At 51.4% G+C, this 15,989-nt stretch overlaps 1 protein-coding gene across 3 annotated transcripts; it reads left to right on the top strand.

Moving 5' to 3' along the window:
- The first annotated feature begins 482 nt into the window (after positions 1-482).
- On the top strand, positions 483-12,476 carry LOC136288132 (myogenesis-regulating glycosidase-like). Of its 3 annotated transcripts, none has more exons than XM_066180934.1 (2): positions 483-531; positions 7,266-12,476. In XM_066180934.1, the coding sequence occupies exon 2, from the start codon at positions 7,391-7,393 to the stop codon at positions 9,425-9,427; it is 2,037 nt and encodes a 678-aa protein (XP_066037031.1). In that variant the 5' UTR covers positions 483-531; positions 7,266-7,390; the 3' UTR covers positions 9,428-12,476. The 3 variants fall into 3 exon arrangements, with proteins under 3 accessions (XP_066037031.1, XP_066037032.1, XP_066037030.1); XM_066180935.1 differs by lacking the exon at positions 483-531 and adding an exon at positions 3,036-3,164 and having other exon boundaries at positions 7,366-12,476; XM_066180933.1 differs by lacking the exon at positions 483-531 and adding an exon at positions 3,036-3,164.
- The last annotated feature ends 3,513 nt before the right edge of the window (positions 12,477-15,989 follow it).

Raw genomic sequence — 15,989 nt, 5'->3', positions numbered from 1 at the left:
TCAGTCCTCCTGGGAGCATGGAAAACTCCATGAAACCCCATCCCAGACTAAAACCATCCCATGAAGAGCATGTCCCGGCCTAAAAGCACCCCATTGAAAAACCTGGGCCGGCCCAAAACCATTCCATGAAAAGCATATCCCAGTCCCAAAGTATCACATGAAGAGCCCAGCACAGCCCAAAGGCATCCATTAAAGCCCCGTCCCAGCCCCAAAGCATCTCATTAAACCCCATTCCGACCAAAAAGCATCCTGGCACAGCCTCGCCAGCGCCAAACCCCGATCTGCCCCCAGCCCCGGAGACACCCCCATCCCCACGCACCCCCGGACATCCCCAGCAGGTCCAGCCCCCGCCGCCCCCCGGAGCTGCCCTCCCCGGGCCGAACTACATCTCCCATCGGGGAGCGCCGGCCCAGGGGCCGGTCCGGGGCGGGAGCCGGGGCGGAGCGGGCAGCGCCCAACCCCGGAACCGCGCTCAGCCCCGCGCCCGAAGCCCCCGGGTCCGGCAGACCCGGCCATGGCCCGGCGGTGCCGGTGAGTGAGCGGCTGCCGGGGCTGCGCTCGGGGCGGGGGCGGGGGCCACAAGCCCGGCTCGGGGGCTGCGGGCGGAGGCTGGAGAGGGGGTGCCCCTCCCGCAGACCCCAGGCTGCGGCACCGGCGATGGCTCGGGTAGGCCTCGGGGTGAAGGTGCTGAGCTTTGCCCGGACCTTGGGGTGCGAGCCCTCCCGCACCCCGCCGTGCAGGGACCGAGTGAGTTCTCTGATGGATAGGAGTTTCGCCGCCCGGAGAAAATGGACAGAGCCGGGAGACATGTCCCCGGCACCACTTGCAAAGTGTAGGTTCAACTTTTGCCGCTTGGTAAGATGCTTGGCAGTGAAAACTTTGCAATGGGTATACGCAGCTCACTGTGCTCTATGCTGGGTTGGGTTTGGAGTAGGTTTTGGGACAGCTCCGCCATCACTGGCCATGGCAAGGAGCGGCCACCTTTGTGTTAGGAAGCACAAATGCTTCTTCTCTTTTTCCCCCTTATCACCTTGGGGTACTCCTGATGTCCAAAGGGCAAATGCCTGGCATGGCAGACACCTACAGCCCAGTGAAGAATGATATTTGTGAGGTTGTGTCTGCATGGCTGGATCTGCACGTGGAAGGGCTGCAAAGGAGCTCTTAAAGGGATTGGTGACTGCGTTTGGGCCAAGGTTGTCTAGTGTCACTGAATGTTGGATATGGATGTAAATTCCAGGACTTGCGTCAATAGTCCAGCATCATGAGCCATCCACAGCTCTCTGGAGCTGCCAGTGCCTGGAGTTTCATCGTGACTAGATTTTCATGGAAAATCAGCAGGGCCGTGCCAGAGGGATGTACTTGGGTTTCCATTTCTCCCCCATATCGTGTTGTAGCGATTGGATGTTAGGGTGGGCTCAGGTTTCAGCCTGCATCAGCATCCGAAATGCTGAACGCTCCCAAAGTGCTGAGTCAGCTCTTTGAATAAAGAATCTGTGTGACAAAATGGAGCACTAGGTCCCACTTAGGGGGTGGTTTGCCTTGGAGGACAGAGCTGAGAAGTGAGACTGACACCCGCTTTGGGAAGAGGCTGTTGGAGTGATGCGGTGGTAGATGGCACATATCTGGTACCTGCCAGATTTGGGCTGGGGGACCAACAGACAGTGGCAAAGACAGCAAAATCTTTTTGGCTGTGCATCTTACATGGCAAAAGAGGCAAATGAAATAAGCTAAAACACCAGTATTTGGTGTTCTGCTTTTGCCACTGTTGGACACGAGGTCTGATGGCCTTGCAGGCCCTGAGGAACTGATTGCTGTGCTCAGGGTTACCCATGAGCACAATTTCAGAGCCAGGCTCCCTCCCTTCACCTACCCCAGAGCCTGTAAGACTTCTCCAAAGTGGATAGAGACATGTCCTTAAAAGAAGAGCCCTGGAGATTTCTCTCCCTTGTGCCCAATGTACTTTGGTGCAAGTGGACCAGGAGGATTTATTTTGTTTTAAAGTCTCCACAAATCTTTGTGGCTCAGATAAATTCAGGCTCCCTGATGTGCGTCCAGGCAGGGAAAAGCAAAAGCCTTTGGTCATGATTTAGTCATGAGACAAAAGCACCACGAGCTGTGTGCAGGGTTAAAGTGAAAACCCAGCTTATTAGACATCATCTTGGTAATTAGCACGGGGTGAAGAACAAAGAAAGATGATACTGGAAAGGGGGAATTGTCAGGGGTGTTAAATATTGTCTGGTGCCGGAATTGGTTCCCAGTGGCTGCTTTGTATTCATGGTCAAACACTGGATGAGGTGTCCATATGGGTTTGGAGCATCACTTGACACTGAAAACTTTAAAGGACAAAACTGGGCTGCAAAGTCGCGATTCCTATAATATATGTGAAAGTATTTAAGACTGGGCAGAGCTAATACCACACCTTCAAATCTCCTGCCTCCTCTTGCAGACGGAGCGAGATGCTGGCAGCCTGTCTGCATTTTGCAGATGAACACTATTCACATGGCCACCTTGGATTTGGGGTTTATCCTCTGAGTGCCCAGTACTGTTTAATCCTATCTTACAAATCAGTCAACAGTGGGGCAGCTTGTTTCTTTTCACACAAGACAGCCTCATTACTCTTCCGGATCGCGACTGTGCTTAAAATCACAAGATTTGGGGAAGGAAACAAAAACCACTCGAAACTCTGTATTGGATTTTGGGGTGGTTTTTTTTCGTTTTGCTTCCTGATTGTGGCGCTCCTGTGAGTGCAGGGAGGGGATGCGCCTCTGCCGGCCCTTCCCGCTCACCTGGCAGGGAAGTGAGATGCCAGCCCAGATCCTGGGTCTCCGGGAGCCGAGGCTATTGGAAGCTGCGCCCGTGTGCGGCCGCCCCTCCCGGCCGGGCTGCGCTCGCCTTGGCACACCGCGGCCGGAGGGTTGGCTGCTCACACATCCGTCACGGTGCCTGAGAAAACACGGCGGTGACGTGCTGGTCCCCTCCTCCTGCCCGCGGACACCCGCTGCTCACGGAGCGGCCAGCTCGGAGCCCCGGAACGCCCTACGTGATGGAGAGGACGGAGCTGCCGGGGACGTGGAGATGTAGCAATGCTCCTTTTTTATGTGCTTAAAAAGACATCTGCGGTGGAGCCAGGCGGCAGGCAGGGATCCCCAGGAAGCCATGGCCAGGTAAGCACTGGGGCACCATGCTCGCTGTTCCTGCAGAGGCAGAGTTGCTGCCCTGGCTCAGGGGCTGGGTGTCTGTGCCACACACATGCCTCCCGAGGTGGCTTGAGTATTGCAGGGATAAACCCAGAGCCTCAGAGTGATCCAGCTTAGTATCTGGGGGAACCCACAAAATTAGGGGGGAATCAGTGCCTCTGATCCATGTGGAATCTGGAGGTGTGGGGACCAGCCTTGCGCCCTGTGCCAGTGTTGTCACCATGGTGCTCCCACCCGTCCCACCTGCTCCCATCAGTACCAAGTGGCAAGAGCAGTGATTTCACCCTATTTGACTCCAAAAAGCCCTCCAGAGAGGTCTAGTGCTCTGCTGCAGACCCCTCCAAAGGAAATTACCCCCCAGGATGGGTTTGTTTGTCCCCCGTCTCAGGTGTGCCAAGTCCCTTTGTCTGGGCAGGTTCCCTGCAGGGAGTTCCAGGCTGGGCATGTGGAGACTTTTTGCTCCAACAGCTTTTTTGCAGAGAAGAAATTTCTCCTGTAACTTGCTGTCCTAATTCCCTGCTCTTGTGTGGGATTGAAGATGCTTCCTGGTAAAATCTGCAGTGTTTCTGTACTATTTCCTGAGCTCAGCTCCTGCCAAGATGTTTGGGGAGGAGGCGGCAGCACCTTGCAGTGGAAGAGGGAGGGTTTCCTGGCATCCTGGCATGGGAAATGGGTGTGTGTCCCCAGCAAGAGCTTGGCCCCCAGCACAGTTCAGACCTGACCCTGCCAGGGCAATAGAGACCAGTGGTATGTTATTGACCCTCTTTAAATGAATGTCCTAATTGCAAAGTGGCTGGGGTTAGTGGTGCTGTGGGTCTCGCAGCCCGTGGTTAGCGGTGGTGCTGGTAAAAATAGAAGCGGTCAAAAAATGGATTTTTATTTTTACTCCATAAAGTGTGTCCTTCTCAGATGTTTTGCTTTCATCTCGAGTTGAGGCAAGGCAACTCGCTGCTTCCTCAGAACACAGGGAAAAAGCTTTGTTTTGGGTCAGCTGGGAAGCTCCAGCACAGCAAGCTGCAAACATGCTGTTTGACTTTGACACTCTCCCTTCTCATTTTCTTTTTTTGTTTTTTGAGGAGTTAAAGGTCCCTACAATGTCATCTTGGAGCAAAATAACAAGTTAGCATTGCTCAAAAAAAAAAAAAAGTTGAAACAGGCAGTGCATGAGCAGGCCCCTCTGCAGGCTGCAGCTTGTGAGTGAGAGGCGGAAAGCGTCTCTGGGGAGCCTGGGAGACTTAGCTCTCACCTGGGACAGAGCCAAATCTCCCACTGGAGAATGTATACTCTGTTAACAAGGCAAAAAAAAATAGAGGACACAGATCCAGATTGTTTTTGGAGACCTCCTTGGCCTGTCACAGCACTGGGTGATACCTGCAAACACCATTCTCAGCATCTTTGTTGAAATGGTGTCCAATTGGGTAATGTCCATCAGCAGCTACAGGGTTTGATTCTGGCCCAGCCACAGCAGTCAGAGCAGGATTAAATCCACCAGCTCAATCACCCAGCTTGCACATCCCTCTGAAGCAGATGGGTGTCCAAGGGACTCAAGAGGCTTCAAAACCTTTCTTAAAAATCACATTATTTCTCTACTTACAGTGGCAGTGATGTCTCCCTCGTGTGTGCCATGAGCTCCAGTCCATGGGGGGAAAGAAAGAAACAGCTAAAAATAGAGCAGCTTAGAAGTAGTTCATAAATAATACACCAGCTTCCCGAAAGGGAATTAAAAATCCAGAAACTCCCTGAAGCCCTGGGAGCTGCTGTCAATTTTAGACGGAGCCACAGCAGCAGTATCAGATATTTCTTGGGCTTGAAACCCTGAATGAGAATTGGCAAAGAAAACACTATTTTCCCCTCTTCTTTGGTAAAGAAAATGTGAAAACTTTTAAAAAAATATTTTCTCAAATAATTTTCAAGTCCTGCTTGGTGGAGGGTGCATTTTATTTTTTTCCCTCCTTGAGCTTTACAATCACCACATAAGGCATGAGTGAGATACAGGCATGTCTCCAGAGTGACAGATATTAGCATGTCCCACTCTCTGTGGCATCCCAAAACCTCCCAGTGTTGAGAGGGTGAGAGCTTGTTTGGGTTCACCATACCTGTCTGCATTTCCAGAAGTATCCTGACACTTTGTGGTTTCATTCAGCTGTGCTGGTTTTGGCCAAGGTCCTTCTCCAAACCCTCCTCCCCTGCCATCCCTGGGATGCCTCTGTGCTGCTTCCAGTTCACCTTAAAGCCAAGGAAGAGCTGAGGCAGGCATGAAGGTTTATCCCAAATGCAGCCTCATCCCACCACCACCTCCTCCCTGCCTTTATTGCCCAATTTTGGCTGGGCTCAGCTGGTTTTGTGTCACAAATACTGTGTGGGTGAGAGCCCAATTGCCCTCCTGGGAGGCAGGATCCAGTGCTGGGTGACACAGTTGGAGTGGTTGGAGCTGTCACTATCCCGTGCCCCCGCTGGCAAGTGAGGGTTCTGTGGGAGTTGGCAGTGGGACAAGTCATTTAACTGAACCTATCGCCAGTTCAGGCTAATCACTTCCTAATGCCTCTATAATCCCATTTAAAGCAACTGACTGTCTAGAAAGTTATTGGCTCCCAGGGGTAGGTTAGAATGACCCGTCTGGCTACACAAAAAGTTCCCCCCACTGAACGGTCTTGTCCAATACAAGATGAATATAGAGACAGAAGGTTTTTTTGAGCCTGTGCACAGATGCTGCCGTGGGTTTACGCATGGCCACCCCTGTAGTGGAGCAACAAGTCTTAGGTAGTGTTCAAGACCTCTTTCTGCTTTACTTTTCCTTTCTTGGGGAGAAAGATCTGTTGAGACACAGAGATAGTTGTTCTGGATTGCCATGCCTTTGGCAGGGAGAGGGTTCTGTAATCAATTTTGGATCTTTTTCTTTCTTTTTGTTAAGAAAAAACAACCTCATTAGAGGAACTCTCTGCAACTGGTTTCATTTGTGCCCAAAAAGGTTTTTTTTCCCTTCTGGTTTGCCCATAGCCAGCAGGTTTACAGCCCCTGAGCCTGGGGAGGAGGTGGCTGTGTTTGCTTGTACCAGGCAGATATCAGGCAGCTGGTCTGTGGCTTTGTAGCTCGTCTCCCTCCCCTACTCCTCCTGCAGCTGTGTTTGTTTCTTGCTCTCCCATGTCCTTACTTTACTTTTCCCCCCTGGATCCCGGGCGTTATGCTTGGCGGAGCTCAGCCAGGCTGTGGCCAAGGAAAAGCCATTAGGCTCTTGGCACAGCCCACTTCCCCGGGGCCACGCAGGGGGGAATGGGCTGGAGCTGAACACAGCCTGGAGCCTTGCTGGATGGAGGAAGGTTCCTCACTTCCTACAAGGTTAGCTTTTCTTCCAGAAAAGTTGGAAGTTCTTTTCCACCCAGAACTGCTGTAAAGCTCAGAGCACATGGCAGGAGCCAACCATTCTGTGCCACTCACTCTACCCCCTACATGCCCCCAAAACTAGACATGGGCCACTGGTACCCCAGCCCCATTTGGCTCTCTGTGAGCTGTGGAGAAGCAGGGATTTACCCACCTTCACTGCAAAGCATCACCCACGTGGAGCATCTGGGACATGTTTGGGGCAAGAAGGGGATGTTGCTGCAGATGAATTAAATCTGCCAGGGAGGCAGTATGATTTAAATTAGGAGTAGCTGAGTGGAATTCATTGTGTGGTATCTTTTACAGCTCTCAGTTATCCCAGTCTCTTAAAGACACTGTCAGTGGGCGCATCTGGCTCCTTTTCAGCCTGCTTCTACTGCCTCCCAGTCTCCACTCCTGCCTCACTGAAAGTCATCCCAACAACAAAAAAACATTAAATAGGGCAGTGGTTTGGTCCTCTTTGCCCCAGGGTTGTTCCCTCTGTAGGGCTCAAGCTGTTCTCTGCATGTGTTGTCTTGCCCGGAGTAATTGGAGATGATGTCTGGTACTTGGAAAACAGCACCTGGCACATCAGAGACAGGCAGTGGCACATCAGAGACAGGCAGAGGGGGCCATGGGGAGCAAGTGGATGACACGCTGTCCCTTGACTCAAAGGTTCTCTCAGACTATTTATATCCTCTCCTTTTTCAGAGACGGGTGTTCCGGGATATGGTGGAGGTGGGAGCTCCACTAACAATCTGGTGTCTTCTCCTGAGAACGCCAGGCGTGCCTCTTTCCCTTTCCTCTGCAGAAAGCTCTAGAGAAAGCACAGCACCATGTACACCTTCCTGCCAGAGAGCTTCACACCGGTGAAGCAGAAGCCTTCCAAGGAGCTGAGGCCCATGTTGGGGGCCATCTTCCTGGGCCTCATGCTGTTCATTGCTGCGGTGGTGGCCTGGTGCTACTACACGGTGTCCCTGAGGAAGGCGGAGCGGCTCAAGACAGAACTGATGGACCTGCGGGCGGACGGCTTCATCATCCGCAACCAGCACGGGGAGGTGGTGTTCCGGCTGGCCTTCCGCTCGGGCAGCCTGGACCTGGAGTCGTGTTCCAAGGAGGCCGAGATCCTGAGCTGCTCGCGCTCGAGCCAGGGGCCGCTCAACTTCTTCATCCAGACGGTGAAGCCCAAGGACACGGTGATGTGCTACCGCGTGCGCTGGGAGGAGCTGGCGGCCGGCCCGGCCGTGGAGCACACCATGTTCTGGGAGGACGCCCACTGGTACGGGGGCTCGGAGATGAGCACCCAGCACTGGCCCATCCGCCTGGCCGGCTACCAGGAGCCCGTGCCCTACGTGACCAGCGACGTCTACTCCTTCCGCGACAGCTTTGGCGGCATCCTCGAGCGCTACTGGCTCTCCTCCAAGGCGGCGGCCATCAAGATCAACGACTCCGTGCCCTTTCACCTGGGCTACAATGCCACCGAGCGCTCCTTCTTCTTCCAGGCCCGCTACAAGGACTCACCCTACAAGCCCCCACCGGGCCAGCAGCCCTTCCCCGAGCTCAGCTACCGCGTCTGCGTGGGCTCCGATGTCACCTCCATCCACAAGTACATGGTGCGCAGGTACTTCAACAAGCCCTCCAAGATCCCTGCTGAGAACGCCTTCCGATACCCCATATGGTCCACATGGGCCCTCTACAAGAATGATATCGACCAGGATAAGCTCTTGCGGTTTGCTGAAAAGATTAAGAAGTACCATTTTAACTGCAGCCACATTGAGATTGATGACATGTACACCCAGGCCTATGGGGACTTTGACTTTGACCCTGTCAAGTTCCCCAACGTAACAGAGATGTTTGCAAAGCTGAGGGAAGATGGGTTTAAGGTCACTCTGTGGACTCATCCTTTCATCAACTACAATTCCTCCAATTTTGGTGTGGGGATTGAGCGTCAGCTGTTCATCAAGGAGCCATCGGGGCGGCTGCCGGCCATGGTGGAGTGGTGGAACGGCATCGGGGCCATCCTGGACTTCACCAACCCAGCCGCCCGCGACTGGTTCCAGAGCCACCTGCGCCAGCTCCGGCACAAGTACGGCATCTCATCCTTCAAGTTTGATGCAGGCGAGACCAGCTACCTGCCCAAGCAGTTCAGCACCTTCCGCCCGCTGTCGGACCCCAGCATCTGGTCCCGGCGCTACACGGAGATGGCCATTCCCTTCTACGAGCTGGCTGAGGTGCGGGTGGGCTACCAGTCACAGAACATCTCCTGCTTCTTCCGCATCATTGACCGTGACTCTGTCTGGGGCTACGAGCTCGGCCTCAAGTCCCTCATCCCCACCGTCCTCACCATCAGCATGCTGGGGTACCCCTTCATATCTGCTGACATGATAGGGGGCAATTTTTTCCCCAATAAAACCAATGGGGCAGTGGAGATCCCTGACCGCGAGTTGTATGTGCGCTGGCTGGAGCTGTCGGCCTTCATGCCCTCCATGCAGTTCTCCATCCCACCCTGGCTGTATGACAAGGAGGTGGTGGAGATTGCACAGAAGTTCACGGAGCTCCATGAGTCGCTGGTGGCCCCGCTGCTGCTGGAGCTGGCGGGGGAGGTCACCGACACAGGCGACCCCATCATCCGTCCCATCTGGTGGATCTCGCCCCGTGACGAGGCCACTCACCGCATCGACTCCCAGTTCCTCATTGGGGACACCCTCATGGTGGCTCCTGTGCTGGAGATGGGCAAGCAGGAGCGAGATGTCTACCTGCCAGCAGGCAAGTGGCGCAGCTACAAGGGGGAGCTGTTTGAGAAGACCCCAGTGCTGCTCACCGACTATCCCGTTGACCTGGACGAAGTTGCCTATTTCCTCTGGGTTTCCTAACAGGCTTCTTCATCAGCTTTGGAAGAATCATGCCTTATTTAGGACTTTCTAACAAATAATAACTCTAAATGCACATTTCATTTGAAACTAGGGTGGAGGAAGGGAACTAAATAGACTTCACTGTTCTTGGGGATAATTTTTTTTTTTCTTTTTTCTTTTTATTTTGGCTCTGGCAGTAGGCTGTGTTTGGTTTACAGTAGGCAGCGATCTATCTGTATAGGTCAGAAATGAGTTGTCAGTCTGTCTGCAGACAGTAGTAAATCCAATACCTTTTCAGTTCTCAAGGATTTCAAGAGTTGGAAGTTGCTTAGTGCCAGTGGGGAGCATTCCTCGTTTTGTGGAAGCACTTGGCACTGGGTACTGGGGGTATGTGCTGTGGGAGGATTGCTACAGCACAGCCTGCCATAACTTTTGTAATATGGCAAATATATTCAAATGATGTTTTTAAGAACATAAAGAAAAACAGAGTTACATATATATATATATACACACACACATCTATTTTTTTCCCCTTTTGCCTGGCATGGCACTGGACTAACAGTTGCCCCATGCTTCTGTTTTCTTGGTTGTCATGTCACTCAAGTGATGTCCATGTGTTTTAACTGAATGGGTTGCTTATTTCTTGCTGGGACAGCTGCATCCCACCTGCTCAACCATTTGACTTCCTCTGCAAGGCTCTTGACTGTGTGTTTTGCCTGGGGCATCAACATTGCCCTTCCTGGAGCAGCACCGCCTGTACCAGCATGTCCCATCTTTTAAGCATTTATGACCCCACTTGGTTACATGATTAGCCTGCTGATACCATCCATTTTGGTTTTTAAGGACAGATGAGGTTGGTTGCTGGCAGAAGGGCTGCCTGGAGCAAGGCTGTCCTCAGGCATGTGGCGCTTCCCTGGGAACAGCCGGTTCCCGCGACCGGCACATGTCATGGATTGACAGTGCCGTTTGGTGATAGGTGGCTTGCCTGTGGGTGGAAAACACCAGCTCTGGGAACTGATGGGTCTGTGCCAGCGGGTGTTCTCACTGCACCCACAGAAATGTTCTCATCTAACGTGAAATTAAGCTAATACCCATCTCAGGTCACCGTTAGAGGTGATGATTTTGGTGATTTTGATTTTCCTGAGTTAGTCCTCCTCTCTCCCTGGGAGAGTCACATGGAGCTTTCTCAGGCAGCATTGGTGTTGCTGGAGGTGGGATTGCTGTCAGAGGCTTCTGGAGGGCACATGGGGCAATCCTGCACCCCAAATCTCCAGCAGCTGCCTCTTTGGCAGATTTCTCATTTGGTTTTATATGGGAAAATGCATTTACAGAGACCTAAGGCAGGGCAAATAGGACCGAAGTCTGGCAGCCTTCTTCCCTAAGGCATGAATTCCCAGCTCTGCCCCAGTTGGGAACATGTGTCAGCCCCTGAATTTTTAATGAGCTTCTGCAGAATTGAATTGTGATGGCTGGGAAGGGTTGGGCACCCTGCCTAGGCTGCAGCCAGCCAAGGACAGCTCAGCAGCTGTGCGGCCTTTTCCTGGGGTTGTGTCTGGGCTGGGCATGGGTCTGGCACAAGTCAGCTACCCAGGGAGATGGTGCATGTTTTGGGTAGGGTTGGGTACCAGTGAGGCTCTTTCTCAAAGCCCATCTCCGCCCACAGAGCCTTTCAGGAAGCAGAAAAGGAGATGCACTAAGCTTGAGGGTTGTAATGGGGTGCAGGAGGAGAAATTTCGGTGTTACGAGCAAAATCTGAAGTGCTTTTGTAGTTAGGAAGTAAGGAAGTTTGGTTTGATGGACTCCTTTAAGACCTGAATCTGCTCTGTATAATTTAATCTCAAAATGAGATGTGGGGCGATTCTGCCCAGCTGGGGCTCAAAAATTTCCAGAAGCTGTTTGTTTCTTGGGCTTTTAATTCGGAAGGACTCAAGCTTCTTCTCAGCCACCAGTGCAAATAACGGTGATGTTGCAAGTTACAGACACTCTCTCACAAGGAATTAGTCCTGGAACCTGTGTCACTCATAAGGGCACTGGCAGGATTTGGCCCTTGCTTGCAGGGTGGTGTTGAAGGTGAGGAGGTAAGTCTGGCCAAAGCCTTTGAGAAGGGCCAGGTGTGGAGGGGGCTTCTGCAGCCCCAGAAGTGCATGAAGACCATGCTTTGAGAGGCTCCAGCTCTTCTCTTTCAACCTTTGCTCATGAAATACTTGTCATCCCTTGACGTGGGAGTCATTAGGTGGAGGAGAAGTTGTTGCACAGCTCAGCTGCCAGTGCAGAACTGGGATGCTAGGCACAGGACTTCATGGGAAGGATCCCATGATGCCTTGGTAAAACCCTCTGACCTGGAACAGAGACTAGACAGAGCAAAGAGAATAAAGCAGATATTTATTAAAAGGCCTTTAAGGATACACCTTGGGCAGGACAAGAGCCTGGCCCGGGTTACACCCAAGGCGTACCCAGAATGGTCACAACATGGACAACTGGTCACGAGGCCTCACACTTTTATAAGTTTTGGTCCATTTGCATATTGGGGTTAATTGTCCAGTTACAGCGTCACATTATGAAATCCCATCTTTCTTGTTTTCTCTCTTCAGTGCACCATTGTTTTTGTTTTTGGGCCTGAAAACTTGTAACCATTGTCCTTGGTCTCTATCTGGGAAAGGATTCTTTGTCTACCTAGTCTGTGAAGAAAGCTTACTAACACTTACTGTGAGGCTCAGAACTACACACCTAGGCAGCACAGAATCTGAAAAACATGAAAGCTAAAACTCAAGGCATCAACGAGACGTTGTCTTCTCTTCCCCTGGTTCTGTGCCACTTACCATGTGCATCACTCATGAGGAGTGAGGCTGTGTGAAGGGAAACACAGCATCCCTGTTAGTATACTTCCACTATTAAAATGATGGGAGCAGCCAGATGAGTGTCTTCAGTCTCCTTGCAGTGGTTTCAGGCACTGTCAGGAAGGTCATGGAGGAAATTCTCCATTAGACACACTGTCTTCTTTCCCCTCCCCTAAAAAAAAAAAAAAAAAAAGAAAAGGATTTTATTAACAAAGATATACTTTTATTTAACTCTATCAATGAATTGGTAGGATTATAGAATACCCTTATTTTTCTAAATGCTGTAATTAGGGCACAAGTGGACATGGCTGTTCAGTGGTCCAGCAAGGAGAAAGGTAAAGCTGCTGAGCGGACTATGGGCTGATGCTGGGGATAGGCTCAGCTGTGCTGCCTTAAGCTCTTTCACAGGCTTCCAGATTCCCTTTACATCCAACTTTTTACCAAAACCACTATTTCTAACACTATGCTCTAGCACTGCAGGACTTCATGATCTCTTAGACCTTGCAGACCAAAAGCTGTACAGATATGTTGGAAAATGCTGCTAGGGTTATTTCTCTGATTTACACCCTGGGTCACTGGCCAAAGCTGGATTTGGCTTGTCTAGCCACGAAAAAGCCCCAAACAAGGTTTGGGAGTGGATTCAGCCTTTTCACACATGATGCTTATGTGATTGAATTTTGAAGCTTCCACTGTTGTGTATCAGGTTTTCTGGATGCTTGTGTTTGTACATGCTGTCCTCTGTCAGACTGTAATGCTGGTGGGTCTGTTTTTAACCACTTTTCTAATTCCTAATTGGTATGAACTGTAACATGAATCACCTTGATTGAGATAAAATTTTGGAAAACAAAAAGAAGTTTAACTATCTCCATCTGTACCAAGTTGGTGGGGCTGGTGGTTCAAGGAGATTTGGGGCTTTTCTTAACCTAATCTTCAGTGAAATCAGTGTTGAGATTGTTTTATTTAAAGCTTGCAGCCTGCAGCTTTCATGTATGTTTTAAAAGGAGAAGGTGGCAATAACCTCACTCTTGTGTTTGCAGTGATGGCAGACAATCCTACTGGATTGAGGACTGTCCTCCCTTAGGTCCTGACAGCAAAGAGACTAGCTGTGCCTTAGGGCTGACCTGGAAAAGGCCATGTCCAGGTGAACCTCAGTGTTGTGAGGTTCCCCACAGGGGTGGGGACTGTACACACCTCTAGGGTTGTGGCCCTATTTCTACTGACATTCACCCCAAAAAAGGTTTATCAACACTGAGTCCGGGGGTTTCCTAGTCCATGCTGCTCTCAGAGGACACACACTTCAAGACTGTTTGTAGGGGATGAGCAAGTGGAGCCCGTTCTTAACTTCCCTTGGGCTCTCCAGAAGGTCCTTCTGACTGTCCCCGCCATCCCCAGGGTTTCCCTTTCCAGATGGCACTGACAACAAGGACATGGATGGAGTAGATGGCTATGTGAGGGCCTCATTTAGGAGCCTGCCTTGCCCCACATCACCCCTTTTGCCCCAAATAATGTTTTCTTCCCTTTCCATTACCGCACAAACCATAGCTGCCTTATGCCATTGGGCATCACTAGCAGTGGCCAACACATACCGCATGGCTTGAAAGTTGAGAGGGACTTCATTTCACTCCTTTTGCAATAAATGACATTTTCCCAATGCTCTTCCTTTGACTTCTTCTTTGGGGGCGAGTGCCATCCATACACTTGGCTGATGATCACATGGGGGATGAAGCTGGCACTGCTGAAGACTTGCAGGCAGGTTGGTGAGTTAGAGCACTCACAGCCTTGAGTTAGAGCACTCACAGCCTTGCAGGAGATCCTCAGTGATACAGAGGTCATCCTAGGAATTGGTGCTTAGGGTTTGGGTTTGGTTTACATCCTCCCAAAACCTGGCGCAGTGTGTAAAGAGCACTATGGACATGGGAACAGTGAGTGGGGTCAGCTCTGTGCTGGGTCTCAGCTACACGGCAGTGCTTGAAAAGACATCCACAGCTGTGCATTGCACAGGGAGGAGTGTTAATGACAAAATCCAAACCCCAGAGGAGCTACAGCAGAAGCCCAGTTTGTTGCAAACTGGGTTTCAAGAAGGTGGTTATGGGTGACAAGCAGAGCAGTGGCTGCTGGTCCAGGAGACCCAAGATGTTAATGTGTCCACACCTGCCTGAAATCACAGCTTTGATTAAAAGTAAGGAAAAGGCCAACAGGCGGCAGAGTCCAAGGCTGGGGGTGACTGTGGTGAAAGGACAAACTGACCGCAGTGGAGGTCCTTTGGGCACATGGCCAAGCTGACAGCCTCAGGAAAAAACACAACCTTCTCAATCTGGGCAGGAGCTGCCAGCCTGCAGATCTCTTGTGCCAGGAGAACCATAAAGATGTTTTGTGCTGACACAAAATCCCAGAGGTCAAGTAGAGAAAAACAGATTTTTATTTGTTTGGGGTTTTTATTTTGCCTGTAGGGCTGGGTGTTTTTTAGCTCAGCAGTCATCAAAGAGGGCAGTAAACTCCCCTGCAAAGAAACAGGCAGCCTATGGTGAGCTGAGTTCTGGAGGAGAGTCTCATGTCATGAGCACCTCCAGCAACAAGTTCATGCGCAGTACTGGGAGTGTAAAAACTCAACCAGGACTGAAGCTTAGCAAGGTAAATAAGATGTCCCTCCTACAGCACACGGCCCCTGAGCGGCAGGAGGGTGTGCAGAGATGGCTGCGGTGCCACCTGTTCATAGGAAGCCTGCGGCACCTGTCACCTGTACCTTGCTGTGGCTCAGCTGGGCAGCAGGGAAAGGCAGCGAGTGCCAGATTGGAAAGGGATGAGGAAGACATTTTTGCAGGCATGGGACCAGGCACCCCATGTCGTCCCCAGTTTGCGGGAAGTCTCAGTGTCGCCTGTCTTTTTTTTTTCCCACCAGCCTGTGGTGCAGGTGTGTGGCAGAGATGTGTGTGCATGCAGAGCACATTGATCACAGAGGCAGAGGTACTGTATGAGGGTGATGGAGTCTGTTTCTCTCATCTCTCAGCACTGTGGACATGAGCTGTGCAGAATTTTTTTTTTTTTTTTTTTTTTTTTTTTTTTTTTTTTTTGTGCAACGACAACAGCCAGAGCAATTTTGCCCTGGGACCCTCTGGTTCCCCTGAGACCAGATGTGGGGGACCATTTGGGGCTTCGAAACAGCAACTGTAGAAACACTTTCTCAGCCTTGGGGGAGATGCCTCGTTGGAAACTACTATCCTGGCTTGGAAGAAAGACCATGGTAAGGTTTCAGTGGTATCCTGTTAACCCTGAGCACAGTTGCCAGACTGAACATTGCTTTCCCTTTCACATCCCCGGATTAAAGCTGGTTTTTCCTCTCTACTGCCACACCAGCAAAACCACTACTGCAATTCCAGCTGCCTTCAGGGGCATCTAAAAGATACTGTAGCTCATCCCACCTGGCACTGCTGTTGTGTCCATGCAGGGTCCTTGCGACACAATGGACCTACAGGTTTGAGCCATTTTTGGATCTGCTTCCTCTGGGCACCAAATAAGCTCTCGTCTGAGTACAACGTTCCCCAGACCCCTTTTGTGCGGCGGTACGTGTCTCCCTATGCCAGGCTAGCCCGTGACACGCCCCCACAGGATATCGGTGGGACCTTTTTGGCCAGCCTCGTCCTGCCGCTTAGCTGTAGCGGAGATAATGAGAGACGGGACTCTCGGAGGTTTAGCTGGGTGTCAGGCTTTATTGAGAGAGATCCTCGCCTTTGGCCGAGAGCCTAGGA

This window comes from Chamaea fasciata, unplaced genomic scaffold (assembly GCF_029207755.1).
Source record: "Chamaea fasciata isolate MVZ Bird 193981 ecotype frontalis unplaced genomic scaffold, bChaFas1.0.hap1 SCAF_4, whole genome shotgun sequence".
Classification (NCBI taxonomy): domain Eukaryota; kingdom Metazoa; phylum Chordata; class Aves; order Passeriformes; family Sylviidae; genus Chamaea; species Chamaea fasciata.
The sequence above is the reverse complement of the archived record's forward strand: the minus strand, read 5'-3'. Positions and strand labels throughout refer to the sequence as shown.